Below are 25,497 nucleotides of genomic sequence, written 5' to 3'. Positions count from 1 at the left end.
AGGATTGGATTCATTTGTTTGCAAGAATTGCAATTACCAGCAGATTACATAAGATGTGGCGAGCCCATATGTCTTGTGGGATGTAGTTCCTGTCGCAGCTCACGCAGCCGGAGGCTTTTTGTGTCCAGTGGAAAGTATTAAGTGCACTCCTCTGGTTTCTGGGTAAGTGGGAAACGAACAGAGAGTAATGGAAAGGTTCTGGTAAAAAAAAAAAAGGAACCGGAGTGACAAATGTGATCCTTCTGCATGTAATATTCCTTGAGCTATCAAACATTTGACAGGTTTTTCACAAAAGAGAAAAAAGAGGCAACGTGTTCTCCTCCAGCACGACACAAAGCAGGAAGAGGAAACCAGCGAGAGACAAGCGGACCATCGGCTGCAGCGGGAACGATGTTTCCTTTATCCGCGGAATCCCACATTTCTCACGCTCATCCCTTTAGATGTGAATTGCATCTCGCTTTTTATTCACACCAATTAAATCTGCATGAATTAAACATACAGAAAAGGTGAGACCAGGTTTTTATCAGCGACAAATGTAAATCCTCTCATTCTTACTTGTGGCAGACTGACAGAGCAGAAAACCAGGATTTAGCACAAGCCAAGAGCCGAAACGCACTGAACAGTAACGTGATTCAAACTCCGCATGTTTTCACAGCAGGATCCTCCGTCAGCGTCATGATGACGTCATTCTTAATATAATACCCAATAGAAAAGCCCATGAGCGAAGCTGCACTTTCATCACAGATGTGGAGATTTTGACTGTATTTATTAACGACCTGCTGATCCACGCGGGTTCCGCTGGGTTCAGGTCGGATCACGAACCGGTTCCTCGCCGTATTCATGAGGCTTCTATTCACGTTCTCAGGACAAACTGCATGCACGGTGGAGGTTTTGTGAGGTTTCCCAGCGTGTTCTCGAACGCAGCGCGGGCAGGTTTTACGCATCGTCCTTCACACTGCATGGCGTCCTTGCTCCCAGTGGGTCTCGTAACCGCTGCAGCTCCTCTTCCTGTCGCTGGTAACGCGTCAGAATTACAGTGTAATCTGGGCGTCACAGTTTGGTTTGGTGCAACAGGTATGGACTGCAAACATGCTTCATAATTAGCTGTGTATGATATCTACTGTGGAAACAGACTGAGAAGCCAATTACACAACATTAGAGAGAAGTTAAAGCCAGATTTACGCATGGCGTCGCAGCCTGTACAGTCTGTGTGCAGTGACTAATGAGGAGCTTCTCTGTAGCGACAGTAATCACTGCTCCGATGCCTCAATATGTCAAATTCACACATTCATGCCACAATAAATCTCCCAAAGGTTTGTGCCTCCTGTAATCAAAAGGGATTAGAGTCAAAAGCAAAATGCATCCAGCTATTAGACTGGATAAATAAAAACCTTCTTTTAAGTTTCTATGCACAAATATGAAAACATAACATTCTGGTGGTAATTTGTGATGCAATACATGTAATACATATGTTCAGAATGGATGAAGGGCTCCGTTTTGATGGAAAGAGACTCTGGGGGTGTCTGCGAGGCGTTCACGGCCGTTCAGCTCGTCTCCACACTGACGACCCGGACCCGTGCAGCCGGGCCGGGCTGCAGGTTCTGCCTCAGGCTAGTGTCTGCGGCCGCACACTCACAACCACGCTCTGCCTCGGGGGACGTCTCACTTCTGACTCGCCATCGCGTCCGCTGTCCTTTGCAACAAGCTGAAACTGCTTCACCATCACGAGTAGCTGGACTGATGCAGGATGTGTCTGCCTTTGTGTTGTGTGCGATGACTCCGTGAGTTTTTACCAGTATCTACTGGTTTCATGCGGTGCACTGGACTGAATCTGATCAGAAAAATAGGCGAATAATAAATATGTTACTATCCCAGCGGAAATATGGATGAACCAACTCATTCCCAATTCACTGTTAACTTTTGATTAACTTCGGCTTCAAGCTGAGGACGGACTGGGAAGCGGTGACAGGGCACTGAATGACGGGCGGTGAAGCTCACGGCTCAAAAAGGAGCAGAGCAGGTCTGTTATAAATAATGAAGAGCTTTCCTCTTCATCTCTGGGGACCTTAATGATGCATGACTTCCACTGTGGCAGCCTCCAGTATGTTAAAGACGAGACAACAGAAGTTCGGGCTTGACAGCATCAGTGTTAGAGGCCGAGGCTGCAGGAGACTCTCATTGACCTCGTGGCAACAGCAGCAGCACATGCAGTTACTGTACCTCTACGTCCTCCTCATGCTCTTCACTAACTTACTCCACAATTCGATTTCCAATTAAAGTCTTTTTATTCTAAGCATTTCCTTTAGTGACACTTTTGTGCAGCGGCTGTAACGTGTAACTGAATTTCCCCACCGGGATCAATGAAATGTCGTCTAATCTTATCCGCTAATAACGCAGAGGCTGAGCCAAACTCTGAGAAGCGTTATTTGGAAACGCCCGGAGACCATTCAATTATTATTGGACGGCATAATCTCTGCTCTCGTTCCAGACGGAAAAAAGGCTCCACTAACGAAACGCTTGTGCCGTTGACTCTCCTGTCACCACTTCCACGCGACTGGGTTTGCACTCCCGCTAGCCGAGTCCAGACTGTGTCAGATGAGATTTAAAATGGTCTATTTCAGGCCGCATCGCATGCTGGGTGTCATGAAATGTGCAGCGTGACGTGTTACTGTGGACAGTGAGCGGCCGTGGAAATAATGAAGGCGCGCGGCACAGAGGGACAGAGGTCACCGGCAGTTTAAACCAGGTTACAGTGGACGATCAGATGCAAAGATCACTCAACGCCTTCACTATCAGGCCTAGAAATGGTTTAATTGGACAATTAAAGGTTTTCAAGTACTTGTCGAGGTGCGTGTGACCTGAAGCCGAGTCATGTAATGACGTTTGAGTCTTAAATGGCCGAGGCGGACGCTTGCATTCGCGTGAATGCGGAGAAATGAGTCCCAAGTAAAGAAAAACCCACGTGTGAAGGTAGCAGTCGCACATTGTCTCAGTGGTTTATGATTCACCGCTGTCATTTCCTGACCGAACCGGTGAGTCATTAAAGTGGACACTTGCTTAGTGAGCATCATCTTGAGCAGGAGTACGCGTGATCCACCCAGAGACAGAAAAAGCTCAGGTGTGCTCTTCAGCGCTGCTTCTCCATTAGCAAGACAATGATGCATCGCCCCGTTATATATATTTCATATGTTTACTCTAGTGCCACCCATGGATGATTACACATATGAACAGCATGAAACTCTGACATCATCCACTGATTGAATTATTCAGATCCTCCCTGAATAAGCATCCTGATGATTATGAATTAAACAGTTTTTGGAAACGCGCTTCCTCGCGTTCATGCCTCCTGACAGATAGTGGTGTCAATGAGCCAGGTAGCTTAGCATTAGCATGGCCCTTCCAAACTTTCAGGGTTTTCTCAGACATTAGCATCGCTCTACAGCGTACCCAGCGTTTAGATCGTGACCTTTCTCACCAGGGTTTTACCGAGGTTCTTCTGAAGTCGTTGGCGGAAATTAAAAGGTGACTTTACAGCTGATTAGGCACTTGCTAATCATTTTTGATATTTGCAGACCTCGTGAAAGCCCGTCAGGTCAGTGATCCCTGGACATCAGGAAAATCTAGTTTCATTAATGCAGGCAGCTGCCTCGTCTGGGCTCGGCACCTCTGATTAAAGTTATTAATTGCTCATATGTTGTTTAGCAACCGGGGGGGCGATTAACACAGTCGCCTCACAGCTGGAGGCACCGGGGTTGAGCTCCAGCAGTTAACACCAGGCAGGTGCCTGTGTCTTCAGCCCGTAGACATGCAGATACTGTGGGTCAACGGCTGACTGTTAATCACCCCCGTCTGAATCTGAGTGGACGTCATGCGCATGTCTGTCCCACCGCTGGCTCCTGGGGAAGGACGACGGATGGACGGACAGATGTTTAACACAACAACGAGTTCACTTAACCCTGATATTAGAATAATTAAACAGAGCTTTATTGCATGTGCTCTTTAAGGTGTGTGTACCTGTAAATATTCTTTCACTTATGATTTATTTTTATCAGTGTGTGTTGTAGGTGTTACTACTGTGGTTCCCAACACTGTACAGTAATATGACTCTGTCTGCATCATAATATTTCTCAATGATGGCAGATTATGGGAAAAATTGGATAAACACTGTGAGAGGTGTGGGAGCAGCAACTTCCACGCAACAGGCTGCGTGGTGTGAGTGCACGTGGGTGGCCGTTAAACCTACCTGCGGGAGTGAGAGGATCACGCTCATGGTCCAGGCCACCGTCAGCATGATTTTACTCTTCCGTTTGGCCTCGCTGATGCCCAGGGGGTTGAGGATGGCGGACTGCCTGTCCAAGCTGATCACCACCGTCACGAAGGCGCACGAGTACATCGCCACCAGCTTCAGGAACATCAGGAGCCTGCAGGCGACGTCGCCCGCCTGCCACTGCACCGTGATGTTCCACGCCGCGTCCACGGGCATCACGATGAAAGTCACCAGCAGGTCCGCAACCGTCAGGTTCATTATCAGGATCCTGACGTGAGACTTGCGCTTGCCGCCGTTGCCCGCCGCCCACAGCACAACCAAGTTGCACACCGCCGACACCGCGCACAGAATGAAGGTGATTATCACGCGCACTTTGGCTGCCGTGGAGAACGTGGGCAGCTGCAGCGTGTCTCCGTCGGCGCTCTTATTGCACGCCGGGGTGGGTCCCTGGCAGCTGCCATTCACAGCCGGATCCGTCAGCTGGTGGAACATAACGAACGCCTTTTGGAGCCTGACGGGCGGAGCGCGCACACGTAGTCCCGCAATTATCCCGGGTGCGCCTAGAATGTGCGCACCCGCATCTCCGGCGCCGCTGAGACGACAGGGGGGAGAGAGACGCGCGCATTACTGCTCCGTTGCTGCATTTTTACGCAGGGAACAAGAGGGACAGTGTTGGAACAGGGTTACGCATCCTCCAAACAGCTCCCACGTAAACGCGGTGTCAATTAAAGAGCAGGCGCCACCGCATACAGTGAAGCTCTGAGCCGGAGACGGTCGTGGCCCCTGCGTGATCAAACTGCAAGGAAAATAATTGGAGGCATCACAAATCCACTACTACACGGCGGCGCTGGGGAAAATGACAGGGACGCGCGTTGGCTGAACTTCGAGCGTCCCTTTTCATTTCCCCACTGCTCCACTGTCGCTGATTTTCTCTAAAGAAAAACCGGTTCAGTGTTGTTGCGAGCAATAAAGAAGAAGCGGAACGAGACGAGAATTAGAGGCAGACGTGGAACCTTACCTGCAATTAGGAGCGGAGACGTCCGGACGCGCTAATGGGCTTCTCGCGCAGCGAGTTTCTGCCGCAGACACTGCAGCTGTTGATTCGCCGCTTCTTTCCTCCGCGCTGACGCGCAAAGTGACACGGGACGGTGTCAGCCGACAGCTGAAACTCCCCCATAACCCCCCAGGTAGAACGTGACACTGCCTAAACAGCCTGCCGCCGACCTAATGACAAGAAATACTGTATGACTGAAGGAAGACGTGGTGCGTGACGTGTGCGTGGTTTTAGGAGCAGCCTCCGTTATTAACTGCCACCGTTCACACTATTTTCTGAATTCGCTTTTCATCTACTTCATTTAAACTAAGAAGAGAGTGTTTTGCGGGGTTTCTTCTCTCTCTCTCTCTCTCTCTCTCTCTCTCTCTCTCTCTCTCTCTCTCTCTCTCTCTCTCTCTCTCTCTCTCTCTCTGTCATGCGTGAAGAAAAGGAAACTGGAATCAATCACACCCAAACACGTTTACAGTCAACGCCACACATTCAAGTATTAACATCTCTGTTTAGTCAGACGTGCATATGGATTTGGCTACACACCAGAAGCATGAGATGGTGGCGCTAATTCATAAACAGAGACAGGACATGGGGCTAATTGGGGAAGGGACCGATGTCAGTGTGGCGCTGCAGCAGCTCAACACATTCTGTAACCTGCAACACGTTCATGAGTAAACGCAGCTCATCTGGGACATTTTCTTGTTTCATTTCATGCAGACACTACTTTTTCCTGTGTGCAGCTGTCCACGGCTGTAATGATCAGCGCCTTAAAGTTCATCCTGCATTTCTCTCGTGTCTACGTGTGGGATTTTTCTAAACTCTAGTGTATTTCTAGACGTCTTGTGTGAATGTCCTACTTGGATTTTGCCAATCTTTGCATGTCTCTACTCTACAAAGCCCACAACCCGGACTTTGGGCTTTTTGGTTTCACAAGTTATTTTACAGTTTGACAAATACAGTCCTGAAAAGCAGTGCCGAGAATCAACTGCATGATGGTATGATGCAAATAATGAGAGGAGATAACGAATCAGAGGAAAGTTTCAAAAAGCTTTTCCACGCTTTAAGGTGCAGTGTAAAACCGGCAGTGAAGTCATTACCTGGGATGAAACCTAGCGGACAGACGTTTACCTGTAGAAACCTCCTCACACGCCTGATCTGCTGCTGCGCGCAGAAGATACGACCGTCCAATAGCTGCGTTTTCTAAAGCTTTAGGAAACGATGGACGCGGTCAGAATGGGCTCGAACAGGAAGGAACAAGTCGCATCGCTGAAAACCACAAAGCTCTCGCCAATCGTCATGATTAATGACGACAAAAACTATAACCCGAGCCTGTTGGAGACGTTTTGGAGACAAGGTCTCCTCATTCACTCCTTATAATGAGGCTGCTGTGTGTGTGTGGGAGGTGCAAAAAACGGCACGCGCGCACTCCCTTTTGGAGGTTAGACGCTCAGAGCTTTTGGATGTGAAAGCGGCTCGGTTCGTCCTGGTGGACCCGTTTCCGGGCCCGGCACCAGTGAACGCCGTCGTTCACAAACGCACGCGATGACGGTTAAAGGCCGCTCATCGCCTGACAAGCGAGCGGAGGGACGCGCTTTGTGCGCAAGTGACAAAGGGCTTTTATTTGGCGGCATCGATCCGGCGGCGTGGACGAATGTCACACGTGGAGCGCGTCTGGAAACGCTTCTGTCTAATCTCCTACATCTCAGGGTCATCGGGTGGAGAGGCTGTGGAGGCGCACGCGCGCCCGACGGCGGAAAATCAGTTTTATCGATCCGCCGAACGTCGCGCGGAGGACGCGTCGCGAGCGATGTGGCGATTTCACGCGTTTTCCGTCCCTGAGCCTCTGCGTCCTCTGCCTCATCACTATGTTCAGCCAGAGTTTGAATGAGAACGAGTGATCGCATCCGCAGGCTGCGGCGCATTAACGCCTCTATTTCATACTGCATCTGGAGCCGCCAGTAAACAGAGTTTCTACTTCAGGGCTCGTGTCCCCTGGTCCGGATACAAGAGGCCACGCCAGGCTGGATTTCACATATCACTGTAAACACTCCACTCGGAAATATTGCACCTGAGATGAACATTCAAGGAAAATGTTTGATCTCATCCACGCGTGAATATGTGGAGGTAACTGATGAAATGTTGTCGCGGCCAAACTCCGATACTTCCCATCTATTCTCATCTATTGTGAGACTCAGCACTGAGCTACACCCCCACACTGACCATTACTCTCCCAGCGCTGTTCCAGGACTTTTGGGGGAAACTGACGCAGTCACAAGCACTGTCTCAACTGTGCAAAAAGGCCAATTACAACACGGAGTGTGAGCTAACGCAGGGTTCATAGTGTGGGAAACGAGCTGAGTCTGACCCTTATGACTATTCAAAGTCTTTGTCAACAATCTCGGCAGGTTTGGCGATTTATAATTAGAGGCCTTATTTTTCATAATGTGTGAAAGGCAACATGCCTCAGAATCCATCTAAAACCCACCCACTCACCTCAACACACACTGAAATGACATGACCTCAGCCACCTGCCTGACTGCTGCCTCCCAGTAATAACACATGCCATGTGTTACTGTAATAATAATGGAGCCATTTGCAGAGGCAGCGTGTGCACAATGATGCTATGCATCAACTCCAAAAAAAATAATAAATGTGTGAAAAAAAATGTAATTTACAGAAGTTTGGCACCATCTCAGTCATTCACTTGTGTTATTTTAAAGGGTGAGAGCAAAGGTGTGTTTGGGTTTGATGCCAGACAGAAATATATCTATTACAGAAGAATCACCTCTGCGTTAAACATGAGGAAACAGGAAGCCACTGTCAACGAGAATGTGCTTTGAAGGAGTCGGTGTTTCTGTCCTCCTAATCTTCCTATTCAATAATCGTCCAATGCTTTAGAACTGTTCTGTGAAGCCAGAATGAATTAAAATTCATGAAGAGCTTTCACAGTCTGGAGCCAAACGTAAAAAAAGTGAAATGAGTTCAATAAGCACAATATTAACAGTGAAGGCTTTTAAGTCTAGGATGAATCTTGAGTTGTTGAACATCAAATATTAGTAAATGTCTAAACATTCAGAAAATCCAGAACAAGCTGTGTGATTTAATCACCTTATTATTAATATTTACCTTCACAAAACAATAGGAATGTCTCTGCTCACCTGGGACTTCCCTGATCCCCTGGAAGGGCTGGAAGAAGTGCCCAGAGTGAGGGAAATGGATGAATGGGTATTAAATGGAGCCGCTGGATCAATCCTGTTTATCTAAAAATGTTCAGCTGAACCCTAATACGAGGCTTTAACTGCCCAGGTTAATCAAAGCAGTTAGACATCTTCCTGGGTTCATTTCCCTGTTTGCATTTCATCTGCTGAGCGGCAGCAACTGTAAGAATGGAGAATTTAGTCGGACGCTATAAAGGATGCTTTAATTTGTCCAAGGCTGCTGAAGCGTCATCAACTTTACCATGTTCTTCTGCCTGAAGCAAGGAGCGGTGAATTGGAGGTGAGGGGATCTTTACAGTCCATTAGGAAGAGCTTTTAAGTGGCCGTCAGGAATAAGAGAAATAATTACTAAATCCTCTTCTCTCTTCAAACAGGTGTCTGACTATTGATTTAAGTCTAGTGTGAAAAGTGGCTGTTTTACAGCGTGTCCTGCAGAGAACGGTTCGCCGGAAATGACTGCAAGTCAATGCGAAAAGACAGGAAGAGACCAGTTAGACCAGAACGTTGACTGATTCCGTCTGGAATCAGTAGCGTTGTCGCCAGTGACACGTTGCACCGGGTCCTTTTTAACGACCGTTAAACCCCCGAAAGCAGAAACACGGCCTTCGGAGTATTTTCCGCACCGCTGAGTCGCGTTGACTTCGCTGAATGGCGTTTCTTCCCAAAAGCAGGGTGAGAAGTTTTGAATGGACCGACGGCTGTTTACCTGCCACACCAGCGGTAAAGTGTGTCAGCCATTTGCTCGAACGCAGCGCTGGAGAGCGAGAGGAGAGAGAGAGAGCATGAAAAACTCATTCCTGTTTTTATTTTCCTCACCTATTAAGCTCTGAGTAGACAGTCAACTCAGGAATAGTACGTTGGCGTCTGCAGATTTTTGTTTATTTATTTATCTATTTATTTTTGCATGACAAACAATCTGCCAATATAATACGGTTGAGATGGTCAAAAAGAAATGGTTTGCGCTAAGCTAATCGAGCTAGCCGCTAACCGCTCGTCGCCGTATTACCACATCGCTCTCATTTAACCTTTGTCGGTCTCGCGCGTTTGGCGTCACAGCGTCCTCGCCAAACAACGGTTGCCGGGGCAGCGAGACGAGCAGCAGGCGATCTGAATGCGAAGCCAGCGAGCTACGGCGAAGGGCAAACAAGCCGCGCTTAATGCGAACGCCCGAGGTCTCCGCACTAACTTATTCGGCCTCGCTCATTAGGCCGAGGTATTTTCAAATGCTGGATGGTGAATGACTAAAAAGGTCACGGCCTCAGACACACTGTCAGAGTGCTCGTGGACGATCAGCTATGAACCCGATGGGCATCAGGTGGTCATAATTACCCGCCACGGTTGTTGCCGCACCCTTCCTTATTGCAGCATCGCAGCCTTTAGCCTATAAGCTTCACCCCCGCGTGTCGTCAGGGGAGTACGAGTGGCCGGTCCTGCTGATGTGAGCGCTTAACGTGGGGAATTAATTAGCTGGAGTTGACGTCTTTATCTAATGAAGACACCAGACAGGAAGGCGCACAAGCAACACCTCACGAGGCAACTGAAGCTGTAATTGGAAAAAGCGGGGCCTCCTCAGGAATCGGAGCGACGGCATCTGCGAGCTAAACTCGGGAACTGGCAGAGGGCGGAGCAGCAGACTGAGAAAACACGAAGGCAAACAAGCAAAGACAAGCAAACAACAGGCCGCGGGCATTTAGACGCTCAAACACGCGTGTCCCCAGGTCCTCTGGTGGGTGTGTACTGTTGTATAATGGCCTTTACAAAACACTTGTTTGGGACATGAATCACACACTGGAAATGCAAAAGGCTGAAGTACTTTGGAAACTGTAAAAAAGTAAAAAGCCCTTTTACCTCTGATATCATTTAGAGCTGGTGTTTCTGTAGCATGACATCACGCTTGGACCATGAGGCCTGAAATGAACCAGAGCAGTCGAGACACACAACATCTCATGATAGAATACGTGTGAAACACTAGTTGCGTAAAAGTAGCTTTGAATATTAATATTGCTGCTTTGCTCGGTGTCTAAACGTTGCGTCAGCGTTTGGCTTTTTTCCAGTGAACCCTCCGTCTGTACTGGTGTCAGTTTGCCGCTGCAGTCTTTACCTCGGCTCTGAAACGACAGCTGCTCTGGGGAAACGAGCCACGCGCAGATTAATTTGTTGTGCCGCGGTGTGAGCCAACGTTCTGACGTGTTCAGCTCAAACGCCGCCCGCGTCGTCCTTAATCCCATCGACAGCACGCTCCGACATTTCAATCAAACCCAATCAATTCTTATGAGGATGTCCAAAAAAACAAAACGGTCATAAAACTAATAATAATGTTGTGAAATTATAAACAAAACAAACATGTAATGGTCTTATTTTGACTGACACACAACACAAACATAGGCAGGGATTGTTCCTCGGCTGTTTGGCTGGGACGCAGGTGCCCTCCTGTGGTTACGCTGGAAACATTTGTTTTTACTGGAAGGAATAATTCACGTGCAGAAAAAAATGTTATTTTTATCATCTTTTGTTTATTTTTAAATATTAAAAATGTTAATATGCACCAGTTCTTTGACACACAGAGACAAACTATGAATTCAAACTATTGATGAAATATGTATCAACATTAAAAGTAACTCACTAATTTGACTGCAAGCATACTGATATGTACAGTAAAGCAGCTCTGCCAGTAATGACTGGTTTTTCATTTTTGGCACGGACGTGAACTTTTAACATGACATCATGCAGCTGTTGAACACCTGCACCTGTGGAGCACCGATAATGGAGAACTGAAGGCCAGCGGTGCCATCAGACAGGACCTGAACCTGCCTCCAGGATTTGCTCTCAGCCTCTTTCCTCAAGGAATCCCTATAATATTATTCCAGGTTTCCTTTAATCCCGTTTCTCCTGCCAGAGAGGCAGCTGTTGTTCCCAAATCTGTTTGACGCCTCTGTGTTTGACACTGTCGCCTGCATCCTCCTCATTAGCCTGGCAAATTGATTTCACCACACCGGCGGTGAATCGCATTAACTCGTGACAGACACTCCAATTAATCCCAGCGCCGTCTTAAACGGGCTCCTTCAAGCGTCGGCGCGTGGCCGCTTCCCGCTGAGTTCTAACGCACGCTGCTGCCGTTACGGGAGCTTCTCTCCAGGAGCCGGAGACGCGGATCGTATCAATGAAGCATCCAAGTCGTCCTTGGGTGAGAAGGTGACCGCGTTCATGACGGCGAGCGGTCAAAGTCGCTTTCCTCTCACGAGAACCACAAATTGTTATGCAAATGGACCTATTTCAGCTGAAGGGTTGTTGTCAGATAATGCGGCGTCCTTGAAGGTAACACAAAAGTCTTATCAGGCCCTCCTTCCTATTTACCTCACGCCTGGATCCAAGCGGATGCGTAACATTTGACTCACTAATGGACCCCCTGCAGAGCGGCCTTATCGCGGCGCTGCGAGATTCTTTGGGAGCGCAATCAGCGGCATTCTTCACGTTCACCGCACATTCCACGCGCAACTCCCCGGTCCTCGGCTTAACTCAGGGGATGAAAGTCAGACAAAGGCTGTTACAACGCGGGACACCTGCGGCCGGAACCATCAGCGCCTGTGTTCATACTGGGAGGACGCGCCGCTCACACGCTGCGTCAGTCAAATTAGGGTCACATTAGATAATTTGGGGCGTTAAAATTACAAGTAAAATAAGGTGACCTTAATTTGCCTCCAGGCTCTGATTGGCTAATGAACAAGGAAGTTGTTGCAGTCCTTTGACGTGTCACAGCAGGTCCTGAAAGCTCATTTGTGCCTAGTTTTATCCCCCTAAGTGAGCTTTCATTTGGGGCGTGATCATCTTGGTCCGGTTGCTGACCGCGGCGTGGGACTCGGGTGGTGGGGTGGGGGTGTGGTGGGGGCTACACCCACTGAACCGCCCGTCGCCCATTACACCGGCGTGACTCAGCCATCCCCTCGGCCTGATTTCATTTAGACGCTCACGTGTGAACAAACATGCTCGGTTTCCCTCCACGTGAGAGGAAACATTTCCCCAACTCGATCAGCCGCTTTTTTATTAGATCGCGCCGTTATCAGCTTTGCCCTTCAGACGCGACTACGCTGCCCTCGCTGCAGTTATTAAAGCCTCAAAGAAGCAAACCTCTTCATCTGCATTTCGTCCTGTAATTACCTTTTCCAGTCATGATACTTTATCAATTAGCAGTCACTATCTGCTGCCGTATAATATACAGCGCCTGTTACAGACATGGCCGCTAGTAGTCAAGTGTTGAAGGTTTCACGTTTTAATGAAGAAGTTTTCATGTTCAACGGGATTTAGAGCATGTGCAGCGGTGAGATGAGCCATTAATGGAAAAGTACACAGCGCTGCTGAACTTTGACCCGTTGGCCACCGGCGGCTCAGTCGCAGTTACTGTGTGTAACTGCTGAGCTGTGGAGCTCTGCAGGGGGTCCTCCAGCCTTTGGGGGGTGGGGGGCAAAGGGATACTTGGCATTTCTGAGCAGTTAACACACTTTTTATTAAATATGAAAAGGCTCATTGGGCACCGAGGTGTGTTTTCCCGTCGGCACATTCCAGACCCCCTGTGGAATCATCAACGGGTTTACAGTGTTAGTGACTCAGAAAGACTCTTCCACTCGTTGGGCATCCATCTCTTAGACGTAAGAGACATACTATGTAATTAAATATTCAATGAACAAAACGCGAGTAATAACGTTCATTATACTTACGTTTTTCAAGTTATAGCTGATTATTAAGCTGAGAAAATAAAAATCATGGTAGCAGCAGCATCCTATTTGTGAAGTGTGAGTTTCACCTCGTGGTCTCGTGTTTGTTTACCAGGGCTCTGAACCTGCCGACCTCACATCCTGCTTAGGCTGCTTGCCCGGTAATCAGATCACACCTGCCCCTATTTAATAAGGCAACAGAAAATTGCATTGTGCCACTGCGCTGATCAGGTCTCCTGAAAACGTGCTGCGCTCACTGGAGGCCTCCATGCAACCTGAAGCTCAGACCTCCGTGCCGTGGACTCTTTCTTCCAACTATAAAATGAGGCTTTGGTGCATTTTGATTAAGTTAGAGGTGTCATTTTTCTCAGAAGTCTCTGAAATCGGACATGCTTTATATTTCTTGTTAAAAGCGGGTATTCACAGGGTAAATGTGGAGACGGCTGCACAGATTCTGCCTTTGAAGGCGCAGACACAGATCCTCCATTTACCTGCAGGGAGAGTCGGCGCAGGAACCTCTGCAAGAAGCTCACGACGCTACTTTAGATGTAGCTTCAAAACGTAAAAAAAGAGCTGATTCTCCCGTGTCTTATGGCAAAACTGGATAGTTGGGTTCGACTGCTGGTCACCTGCAGGTTTCTGCTGGATCTGATTGTTTTCTTGCATATGTTCATGTATTTGTTCTCGTTTGCTTTCATTTCAAGGCTTTGGTGCATTCGTTGACACGTGGAGTCGTCATCTGCTTTGTGAATGTGTTACGTTAAGACCATCGACTCTGGGGGTAGAGTGCACTGATATGAGGATGTAAACGGCGACAATGGCTCACAGATGGTTGAAGATTTTAACCCTTTCGTGCACAGACAGCTATTCGAAGGCTTCAGTCACGTTGTTATTTTCATAGCAATAAAGTGGAATAAAACCCCTTCAAATGTCTGAGGTTCTCTTAGTTTAGGCATGAAAGGGTTAAAATAGCAGGACGTCGTCTCAGTTTCAGAGCAAATCACTCCTGAAGCCTTGAGCTACTCCAACAGGGATCATTAAAACTCTACGAAGAAGGCGAGAAGCAGCCCCGTGTTGTGACAGAGCACAGGTTCTGAGACGACGCCGGCTGGTTGAAACCGTGGCTTGAACATTAACCCAGGGCCAGCGGATGGTGATGAGGCCCGGTTTCTTGGCCCGCGGCCGGTTTCAGCCCTTAAACACCACAGCGCTTACAGGGTCCAGTCCCGCCTCCAATTCTGGCCCGGTGCATCAGACCGCTCACGGCGCCACAACAAACGGGGTTAAAGGTCGGCGGCGCTGCATGAGGATGTTCACAGGTTTCCTTCTTCAGGCTTCAGTGCCAAGTGTCACATTTGGCTCCGCTTCACCTGGAAAATATGAATCCACTCGGGGTGTTTCTACACAGTCGCATGGGCCCAGGCTCACTCAGTTGACCCCTGCCTTGTTCCTGTCAGATTCCTGCCGCGCGCGCACACACACACACACACACACACACACACACACACACACACACACACACACACACACACACACACACACACACTCCTGCGCTGGAGGGCAAAGCATGAAAGCATGTTCACTGGAGCAGGTCAGCGACAGAGTAGATGTGAAGCACACCCACTGAGAAAGGCGGCGAGTCTGATATTTACATATCAAGAACAGGTCTGTCACTCAATCACAGAAGAAATGTAAAACTGCTTCATTTTAAGGCTTTTCATATATGCTTCTGAGCTACATCTCCATCGGGTGCAGATCCTCTTATTTTAGCTTGCGTGCAGCTTCGTCCTGTAGTTGCCCTGAGCTATTTCCTGGTCTGTCTGCTGTTGCTGCTGGAGGTTTTTACTGTGATACAATGATTGTCTGCAATTTTCCCATTCATGTCTCATTTGATCTTTGAATATACAACTTCTCAGTCACTTCCTTCCGGCTACTGCAGTAAACGGCATCGTCTTCTTGACCCACGTTTCCCAATTATGCAGGTCACAGGGAAGATTGAGGTATGATGTAAACGTTAGATATTAAAAAGACAAGATGCTAAAACGCGCCACAACCCAATTACAGCATTCCAGAAACATGAGGCTGAGAGAGTCTGGACATGCTGCTTGTAGGATTCGCTGGGTTTTCTACCTGAGCTCTCTATTAAACGTCTATATGATCTTACTGTACTTAATGAAGCACCTTGAGAAGCCTTTTGATGTGTGATAAAAATACACTGACTCGGTCTGGATGATGTAATCGGCGTGGAGGCTGCTCCTCATCCAGGCCTTCATTCACTTAGCATCCGCCCTGTTCAGTCCCTCCATCGAGTCCCTGAGTCGACACCAGCCTCGACTCTTGATCGTCGATGCTTATGATGTAACGAACGGCCCGCGGGATCCGTCATTCAGAGGAACGCGCATTCAAACAGCATTAGATAAAAGTTTATTGGCTTTGAACAAACTTTAGACATGACACTTGAATAAATTTAAATATACACAACGGAATTAGTAACAACCATGAAAAAGGACACTTTTAATAAGTTTATACACATATGTGGGTGAATCTTTAACATTTGTTGCTGCGGTCTTTGGTTCATGTCTCATTCCTGAGGGCACATTCATTCAAAGCTCACTCCAGCCTCCACGCTTCCTCCCCAGAGTAACCGTCCGCTGTGTCTCCGCCTGCAGAGGCTCCTTCGTCATCTCTGGCCCAGGAGCGCGAGCCGCACCCACAACACCGGCCAATTAAAATCCATCCGGGCGAACGAACCCAACGCGCCCCCTTCTCCCACGTCGCTCGCGCTCTCAGAACGAGTCCGTCCGCCTCCGGCCGAACACCGCGGACATGCTTTTCACGATGCCCCTGAGCCCCAGGGGCCTCCTGCTGCTCTTGTTGGCGTCCTTCATCCCGTCCACCAGCCCGTGAAGCACCGCGAGCACGCCGTGGTAGTTCTCCGCCGCCGACACCTCGTAGAAGCGGCAGCCGGCGCTGAGGGCCAGCCGGCGGCCCTCGTCGCTCGGCACCGCGCGCCTGTGCTGCAGGTCCCGCTTGTTGCCCACTACCACGATGGGCGCGCCGCCTCTGGTGGACCTGATGGTCTGGACGAGCCTGCCGACGGCGGTGAAGCTGGCTCTGTCGCAGATGCTGTAGACGAGGACGTAGCCGTCGGCCCACTGGACCTTCCTCTCCAGGAGCGAAGCCCCGGCGGTGGAGCGCTGGGGAAGCAGGCGTTTCCTGTGAGTTCAGCTGCAGCTCAGCATTTAGGTCACGGCTCAACATAAATTATATACTTTTTTTTTTTTAAGTTTTTACTGGTAGCAGACAAGTATTCCTTCCACCATTGGGAGTAATCTAGAAGTTCATCCTCACCTCTGAATAGGGTGAATCCCAAATGTTCAGAGAGATTTCTCTCCCATCTACCGCGAAACTGTGGCTGTAGATGGACTCTGCAAGAGGAAAAACACGTCAAGCACGCGGTGAGACGGAGCTGAAGACATAGTTAGACGCAGTTTAAAGGCGCCTGGGTGCACTTACCGATGTCTCCGTACTCTCCGATGAACCTCCGCGTCAGGAGGCGCACGGTCAGCGCTGGAAAACAGCAAGAAGTCAGCTCTCTCAACACACACACACACACACACACACACGCACACACACACACACACACACACACACACACACACACACACACACACACACACACACACAGCGTCTCCTATGAGGACGGCTTTCTACCTGACTTCCCGACGCTCTCCGTGCCCATAACAGCGATGTTCACGTCCATGTTGAGCGCAGAGCTGCTGCGGCGCTGAGCTCCATGTGGCGCAGGACGCTGCGGCTGGTGCCGCTGACAGCGGATATTATAGCGGAGCCAGGAGGGCGGAGAAAACGGCTCACCCACCCCCAGCAGCTCCCTCACATGGCGACCAACGTACAGTATGACTTTGTTTTCATTTCTGTGAACGTCAGAGGAGAAAATAGTTCTGCTAAAACGGTAATAGCATAATTAAAACAGCGCATTACAACAGATTTATTAAACGCACGATGTAAAGTATGTTTACAGTAAAATACAATTCAGTACAATGGGATGTTTTAAAAGTTTATACTTTATGTCCATTTAACGTTTTACTTTTTTACACCTGCAAAACCAGATCAATGTCTAGAAGCTGCTGCGAGGCTGAAAGTTCATATTTCTTTCTTAGGAGGCAATGAAGTGTAGCCTGAAGCACAATAAGTACTTTTTAAGCACATGTTTACAAGTTTATTTAAGTACAGTACAGTAAATTCAGTTTATTAGCTACACTCAACTGGTTTATGAATAGTTACTGTGCTCAGGTAGCTTGCTGGTATTTTCGGTGTAACGTTACCACTTACCCATCAGGACCGTCTGCATTGTTTCTATCTCTAAACATAATAAACAAACATTTATTTTATTGATGGCTGCAATATCAAGAGCAGCCACGAGGGGGAGGTAGATTGTAATAAATGTCTTGATGTGATGAATAATAGCAGACCTCAGCTGACTGGATTTCTTAGCTGAATGTGTGTGTGTGTGTGTGTGTGTGTGTGTGTGTGTGTGTGTGTGTGTGTGTGTGTGTGTGTGTGTGTGTGTGTGTGTGTGTGTGTGTGTGTGTGTGTGTGTGAAGAGAACACTTTTGTCCAATCTCGTGTGTAGTGTGTGTTTGTTTCCATTTTGTCAGGAGTGAATTTATATCAGGGAGGAGCATCAAGGCATTATTATGCTGCCTGTTGTACATACAGTGAGACCAACATGTGCACGAGTGTTTGTGTTTGTGCAGTTTATGCGAATTGTCTTCATAACCCGCTATCTCTGCTGCAGCATCCTGCACTAATCTGATTTCTCCTCTAACCCAGCGTCTTACTGAAATTGTAAACATGATGATGAAGAAAAACAGTAATGTACTGTACTACTTCTTATTTATGCGTTGGTTTGATGTACACTGAATGTTGTCAAGGTTCCTCTGACTCTGACTGAATCACTGAGACTAAGAAAATACTGAAAAACCTATAATGCTCAATAAATTTGATAACAGCTATTGAGGGGTTGAAAGAATGAATGTTTACCATCATCTCCAGTGTGTATGAATGCTAATCAGGCCTCACATTTCCCTGGCTGTCAGAATCAATGACCTCCACCGTCACAAAGCGTTAAGTGTGAAATTTATCGGCACTAAGTTTTCCAGCCAACAAAGGTGCCACATTCATGAAAATTCATATGCAAAGATTTTAGAGTGGTGAGAAATGTATTCCTATGTGAAATGATTCAAGGTATAAAAGTGAGTCAGAAAGAAAGAAATATGCAAAAAATACAAAAAAATGTATAAACAATAGTTTAAGTGATGTATTTTTTAATGCATAATCGTTGAAGCTCTATTCTGTCGATTGTCTACTTCACCTTAGTCACAATCATGAACGTTAAAGAGCATTTCAATCTATATTGGGCCTCGTGCTGATAAACGATGGTCCTGTGAGATCCTGACCTGTGTTTGATGTAGAAATGAAGCACAGCATCTTTATCTGGAATGCTCCAGAATTTGTTTACTTCCCTCAGTGTTTAACGCCCAACAGGAATAATTCTGAAAAGTTTCAAAAGAAGCAGGTATTAGGTCGGCGAATGTTTTATTTATAAATTAAAATTCAGAAAATGGAAGAATGAAAGGCTCTGTGTATGAAAGGCTTTCATACACTAGTTTCATACAGCACCTCTTCTCATCAAAAGCTGTTTCCCCAGAAGCCGCTGCTGCCGTTTGTGCTTATGCAAATAAATCTTCTTACAGACTTAAGTTACACTCACTGTGTGTGTGTGTGTGTGTGTGTGTGTGTGTGTGTGTGTGTGTGTGTGTGTGTGTGTGTGTGTGTGTGTGTGTGTGTGTGTGTGTGTGTGTGTGTGTGTGTGTCTGCTATTATTCCAGTTTTGCCTGTTTCCGGCTTGCGATAAGAAAATAAACTGAAAACCACCCTCCTGATAAAAGACGTCCGACGGCCGGCTTTATTTAAACTCATGCTCCATTTGCATCCATTTGAAATGTGCTACTTTAAATAGGACAGAACCGAGTGAAGCAGTCGCTGCTCCGGTTTGGCTGCACGGCCTGCAGAGGCTTGTGGCTCGGTTCTGTTCCGCGCTCTCGTCCTGGCACTTCCTGTCCCGGTTTCCTGCCTCAGTCCAATCATGCACAGTCACATTCACCTGGACCCTGTTGGTTCATTTAAAGACTGCTCACTGTTGCCACCTTGCCAGTGTGTTCTTCTCTCTTTCTCCTCACCTTGTGTACGTGCTGACCTTCTGGGCCTGACTATAAACACAAACTGCAGCTTGGTCTCACCGCTGCTGACTCTGTAGCTGGCTTCTTTCCACGGGCTGTAAACAGTGATGTCATGGACTCGGAACATTTTACTGGCCGAGCGTCACTGAGTTCATAACAATTAGAGCGGGCTGCTACACAACGCTGACGCGTTAGCGCTGTATAATGTGTGGTGTCAGGAAGCGGTGGCGGCGTTCACACCCTGCAGATAGCGGCCGCCATCACAGGTCGTGATCTCGACCTTTCAGCTGATTCACCGCGGTCTCGGACCTTTCTGCGTCTGCCGCTCGCTGCTGAGCAATTTCACAACAATCTGGATGGAGGCGCTTCAAAGGGCCTTTGTGCGCCGTCACAACAGCGGGGGTTAATAAGGTGCAGCGAGATTTGAAACGAGTATTTATATCAGCAAAAGGCGCCGAACAAAGATCTATATTTGGACGTGTGTCTACGGAGACAGATGAAGCGCTCGGGTCCATGTTTATTCAGAGACACTCGTATCAGTTGCTTGCAGCTGATAAAACCAAAGGCATCCATCATTGGCGGCCACTTACGCGCTGATGCTCTCATTAGACAGCTGCGATACAGGACTCGAGGAGGGGAGAGCCGAGCATTAGCAGCTCATTTCCCAGACAGGAAGGAAGCTTTTGGGGGGGGGGGGGGGGGGGGGGGGGGGGTCAGCGCACCTTTCATACGCTGAGACAGAAGTCGCTGCTCCTCCATCACCGCCAGCGCTGGCAGGGAAAAAGAGGGAAGAGGCCTGTTCAGACTGAATCTGAGAGAATCTACACGACTGCAGTCCGTCGACAAAGCTGCATGTGTAAATATCTGTGACAACGATGACTAAACACTCCACAACAATGGACCCAGTGAGTCAGAGAGTGAATGTTTGTAGTGCTTCGAATAGAGAATAGCAATAATAACTGCTTATGGGAATAATTATTATATTTTTATATTAGAGCATTTGTGGGGGAATTTATAGTAAAAAAAATCTGCAGTTTTGAACAGTATTGACTGAATGTGTGTTTTTGGAGGATGAGGCCTTAAAGTGACTGCAGATAAGAGGAAGGGAGGGAGGAATGTGGATGTTTGGCCTCTGGGAGAGCTGTGGGAGAGGCTTGTATGGACAGGAAGCACTGAAGCACCGTTCTTCACGGCATCCTAACTATTCAGAAAACCTAGGCCTCGTGTCCGAACTGTGTTTTAAGTCAGGATGGCGATGATGAAGCGCCTGCTGTGATGCTGTGCTTCGCATACAGTGGATTTACTGTACACGTACAGTAAATGGAGCGGAGCAGACGCTCCCACGACGCTGCCCACGCTCCACAAAGTCAGATTATATAAACCACACACAGCTTTCATTCTGTCTCCTCTCGTCCACGCCGGAGCCAATAAATACATTCCAGCCGAGTCATCTTAAAACTATTTTAAATATATCGCAGACTATGCATAAAATGCAAGAAGGCTGCGTTTCAATTGTGAGGGTGATTTACGCGGAGCGCGCTGAATTACAGCCGCGGTTGCATGAAATCACCTTCCGCCCGGGCAGCCTGCAGTGACAGCGAGCCTTTTGGATGCGGGGCCTCGTTAGTCAGCTATTCACCGTGAACTGTCGGCTCACCGCGAGCCAAACGTGCACAATCAAAATGTCAGCCACTAAAATACCCCCCCCCCCCTCGCTGCAAAGTGCCCAGTGAACAGACGGAAACGCTTTAAGGCCTGGGGTTCTGGTGAGGCCCGTCGGGTCCCGCGTGGACCGACCCCACCCATCCTAAACAGGGCTTTGCTTGATTTACGGCTGGGCTCCTCCGCCGTCGCCAGTCGTAGTAAGAAGGTTTTAATTACAGGGATTATTGGCTTGTGGCAGTTCCCATTTACAAACATGCACTTCATACAGTACGTGCTCGTTGCCGCTGGAGGAAAACTCCGCTCTCTGTAGTTCTGCTCTAGGAACTGTCTGCCCTTTCAGCCATGCGACTTCAAAGAGGAGGAGAAGCGAGTTGGCGTCTTCTACCCAGTCATCATCGTGTCATGTAAGAAGAGAATAGATAGAAACAATAACTCACACTGAATAACAGAGCAGAGGCCTGAGACACATTAATGCATCATTTTACAAAAGCAACACTTTCAAAACTGATGCATGACCCTGGCAAATCAATCAATTAGTGTCTACAAAATAGACCCGCTGGAATATCATGAATACTTTGTTCCTTTTATTCATTTTTAAATGAATCATTTTTCAAAATGTGACATACGAAGCTCTAAAAAGAGACGCTTTGTTTGTGACTCTGCACAAGGACAGAGTGAGATTGGATTGAACGCCGGCATGCAGTATTAAGAAAGTGATCCAGAACCATGTGACGGCTGCTTAGGGTTACGTAAGGTTTCTTTCCTAAACTTCTTAACACACTGTAAAACACACACTTTCCAGCAAATCCTGTGATAATCTGTTTAACGGGTGTGCAACACTTAAAACACAGGATCATATCATGCACCTCGGGGTGCGTTCAGGAGACATCTGTGTATTTCCGGGTTCACGTCACCTCAGCTCAGTCAGGTTCTGACAGACGAGAGTCCGACTCCCGTTGCACATCCTGATGAAATCCCAGCACTGGCTCTGTCTGATTTCCATTCTGGGAGTGGGGTGCTCATATTTATGCAAATAAGATTTTGACAAGCAAATAGAGGTCAGCGATCACATCTAACTCTAACTCCTCCGGATGCCTTGTGTTCCTGTTCACAGGCCGTGTGGTCCGACCCGCCCGTCAGGTTCCTGTGCTCAGGAATGCAACTACGTGTCATTCCCAGGAAACAGGTTGGGCTGACATTTACAGCGTTCTCTCGGAGCTCTGAGCAGCTGTGTTATTGTTCTGTGGAGAACGCCGCCTCAGCTGGGTGGAGAAGCCGTTCCCACCGTCACACATTCCAGCAGAGCTCATCCGGACTGAAGGTGTGTGTAGCAGGTCCTTCGCATCCAGAAACACGCGCACGCGGACGCCTTCGCTTCATTTGCACGGCGGGAAACCGCTGCTAAATTCAACCATCAGAGCTACAAGAAAATATTGTTCTATTTTTAAACCACAAAGTGCCTTCTCGACTGATGTCAGGGTAAAAATAGGCACGAGTGTCAGCGTGAAACAGTCCAAATCGAGAGCAGGCGGCACATGTTGTATTTATAGAGGACACGTTCATAAAGTGGACATTTTACCGACTCTCCGTCGAAGCGGCAGATGCCATTGGACCGTCCTCCCATTGGTGCAGTATTGATGTGCCCTGAAGATGCCCGGTGACGTCTGAGGGGAAAATGGAGTGTGAAGTTTAATTTACTTCTGGACACTGTGCACGAGAGCAGGCGAAGGGCTAAAGCTGCCAGCATCGGCAGGCAGATGTGTTGTTTGAGACGGGCCTCGGATTCGAATTCAGGTGAAATGACAAACAGAGAGCAATGATCAGAGGCGACGCGCACGTTGTTTGGGTTGATGTAAAAACCAGGCTTGCACCAAGTCGCGTTCCTCCTTAACGCTGCAGAGAAGGCCGCAGGGTGAGCTCGGGCTCCCCGCACAGCAGCCGCTGGCCGGTCCCGTCCTGCTGGACCCGTTGCCATGGCGACCGCTTTGGCGCTTTTGACCGTTTTCGGGGGAGGACCGTGCGAACGTGCACAATCGAGTCGTTCCAGATGCTCCAGATGTCACGCGATGAGACAGAGAGCGGCTCCGACGGCGGCACGTGCGACGCAAGCGAGAGGAGACGCTCCCGTCGCGTCGCGAGCCTTATACCGGAGGTGAAGTCACTCGACCGCGAAGAGCCAGAAGCGGTTGCCGCTGTCCCCCAGCGGACGGCCGGCTCTCTTTTCCACGGTCCACCCTGCTACAGACTCTATATTTAGCAGGCGTTTCAGCAGATAGAACAATCCCGAGCAGACTTTTCCATTCATGCATTCCTGGCAGGCGGCCAACGTCTCTCCACCCGCTGCCTGTTACTACCTGACTCATGTCCCTGCACATCCACTGTTTATACACGCAGGACAAACACACACGCTGAGCAACAGAGTGGTTGTTGGCAGATTTCAAACTAAAAAAAAAAAAAAAAAAAAAAAAAAAAACAAGCAAACCCTCAAATCGTTGACGTTTCCCTGTTTAGTTTCACCCACGCTTTCATTTTCGCCACGAGACCTCAGTAAACGGAAACAAAAAGTGGACTATTTAACCTGAAACCTGCACAATAGAGACATAAGTGGAGCATCTGGCTTTAATAAAGATGAGACTGAGAGAATGAGCCGCTTTGGTCGGTCCAGATGCGTCGGAGCTGCTCTGGATGAGGCGCTGCATCGTCAGCCTCGGCCTCAGCTCACCTGCTGCCGCGTGTTAAACGCAGCCGTCAGTTGCGCTTTGACGCCCGTTAAACCGTCGCCGCTGCACTGTTGCACGCCGTTGTTTTGTTTCGGCACTTGATGATAATCACAGATCCGATCAAGATTTAGAGACGGTTTGATGGTGACTGGCTTCAATCCAATTAACTACACAAAGGTGTAAATAGATAAATAAAAGTAATGAACTTTCCTGTAATATTGTTTTCTTCTCTCACTTTGTTACACGTGAATGCAGGATGCTCTGCATTTTTCAGGTGTCCGTCATCATTCACTGGAGCCGCTGCCAGTGATCTGAAGACAACAGCTGCTGCAGCTGTTCGGGTTTCAGGCCAAGCGGTGTTACAGCGGATTCACATTTACATTTCTCACAGCCGTTCGTCTGGCTTCTAATATTTACATGCCGCTCCCGGTGTTTTACCTCACGGAGGGACCCTAACACTGGCACGCATCCGTCCTGTGGGGCCGTCGCCGACAGTCTACGCCTGGCGTTTGCTGACAGGCTGGACGTGGGAGGCGACGTGGGGGAGTGCGGGACGGATCTGCGCGTGGGAGTGAGCCGGTCGCCAGCGAGGGAGCGTCTCCGATTGATGAGCGCTTCGCATTGGGCGCCTGCCAGCGGCGGCCGGGGAGTGAGGGGGCCGCAGTGCTGAATCACTGCGCCGCTACAAACGACGGCGATCATTTATAGCGTTCGCTGGGGAACGGTTCTAGGGAAGTGAGACGGACAAACTGACGCTGAGTCAGTTTCAGGTTCTTGGCAGCAGCAGGTCAGATGATGGCGGTGATAAAAATCGCAGCGCAATAACGACGTTCACGCTCCCTAAACGTTTGTGTTGGCGCTATTGTTGACACCGACACCCAGGTTTTGTGTTTTACCAGAAAGGAAAGGAGCAAAACCTTGCGAAACTTTGATTGCAGACGCTAAATTACCCGAACAGTAGGCGTGAGTGCGAGAGTGGCCGATTGTCTGTCTACGTACGAGGCCTGCGATGGACCGACAGCTTAATTAGCAGCTCACCTCCCGCGCTGCCGTTTCCAGCCTGAGCAAAACCTCCAAGACGTCACACGGCATTTCTTCACCACTGGGTTGAGGTCCTGTACGTGTCGTCATCACATTACGCGACCGCGTTGCGTCACCGCCACTGTGCTGTGACGCACGCGACCCTCTGTCCAGCAGCAGCACGTAAAGCTCGGAAAATCAATATTATTTGATAATACGCGCAAAACTGACGCGTGGAAACAACAGTGGGGGGTTCTGTAACTTGGTTACATGATTTTAAAGCAAAATCAGGCACACATACACTCAATAGTGATTTTTTCACAATAGTGAAATTATTCTATTATTCAATAAAAAGCTGTTCATTGTATTCAGTGCTGCTTAGATTCACCCAAGTACAGTAATGAAAACATTTGTCATTATCTAAGTATATTTTAGGGGGAATTCTTATTAGATCAACTAGTTTCTGGCTTCAGTTAAATCTAAACCCTCAGAGCCACTGATTCCTGGAAGCGTCATGAAGGCAAATTACAGATCAGACAAGCGCAGATCACTTTGGCGCCGTGGAGCCCCGCGGGACCACGGTAGTGATT

The 25,497-nt window shown here is 48.5% G+C and overlaps 2 protein-coding genes across 6 annotated transcripts in view; both read right to left on the bottom strand.

The window, feature by feature from the left end:
• Window positions 1–5,639, bottom strand: part of gnrhr4 (gonadotropin releasing hormone receptor 4) — a 7,304-nt gene extending 1,665 nt beyond the window's left edge. Inside the window, exons 1-2 of one of the 2 annotated variants that reach the window (XM_029154697.3) lie at window positions 5,286–5,639; window positions 4,244–5,063 (exon numbers count right to left, since the gene is read on the bottom strand). In XM_029154697.3, coding sequence (XP_029010530.1) covers window positions 4,244–4,759 — 516 coding nt within the window. In that variant the 5' untranslated portion in view covers window positions 4,760–5,063; window positions 5,286–5,639. The remainder of the gene's footprint in view (window positions 1–4,243; window positions 5,064–5,285) is intronic. The other variant, XM_029154698.3, reaches the window with a different exon arrangement.
• Window positions 5,640–15,640: 10,001 nt separating this feature from the next.
• On the bottom strand, window positions 15,641–18,869 carry si:dkeyp-59c12.1. Of its 4 annotated transcripts, XM_055509915.1 has the most exons (5): window positions 18,720–18,869; window positions 16,954–17,174; window positions 16,756–16,809; window positions 16,591–16,667; window positions 15,641–16,467 (listed from the first exon to the last, which is right to left on the bottom strand). In XM_055509915.1, exons 2-5 carry the CDS (start codon window positions 17,000–17,002, stop codon window positions 15,850–15,852), a joined length of 798 nt encoding a protein of 265 aa, XP_055365890.1. In that variant the 5' UTR covers window positions 17,003–17,174; window positions 18,720–18,869; the 3' UTR covers window positions 15,641–15,849. The 4 variants fall into 4 exon arrangements, with proteins under 4 accessions (XP_055365890.1, XP_055365889.1, XP_040927279.1 ...); XM_055509914.1 differs by lacking the exon at window positions 18,720–18,869 and having other exon boundaries at window positions 16,954–17,281; XM_041071345.2 differs by lacking the exon at window positions 18,720–18,869 and having other exon boundaries at window positions 15,641–16,455; window positions 16,954–17,281.
• Window positions 18,870–25,497: the final 6,628 nt, after the last annotated feature.

This window comes from Betta splendens, chromosome 6, assembly GCF_900634795.4.
Source record: "Betta splendens chromosome 6, fBetSpl5.4, whole genome shotgun sequence".
In the NCBI taxonomy this organism is placed as follows: Eukaryota; Metazoa; Chordata; class Actinopteri; order Anabantiformes; family Osphronemidae; genus Betta; species Betta splendens.
The sequence above is the reverse complement of the archived record's forward strand: the minus strand, read 5'-3'. Positions and strand labels throughout refer to the sequence as shown.

Coding starts and splice junctions, on each gene's coding strand:
- si:dkeyp-59c12.1 (XM_055509915.1), bottom strand. CDS start 17,002: ATGGACGTGAACATCGCTGTTATGGGCACGGAGAGCGTCGGGAAGTCA. Junction 16,810..16,953: donor GGAGAGCGTCGGGAAGTCAG/GTAGAAAGCCGT, acceptor GCTGTTTTCCAG/CGCTGACCGTGCGCCTCCTG. Junction 16,668..16,755: donor CGGAGAGTACGGAGACATCG/GTAAGTGCACCC, acceptor TTCCTCTTGCAG/AGTCCATCTACAGCCACAGT.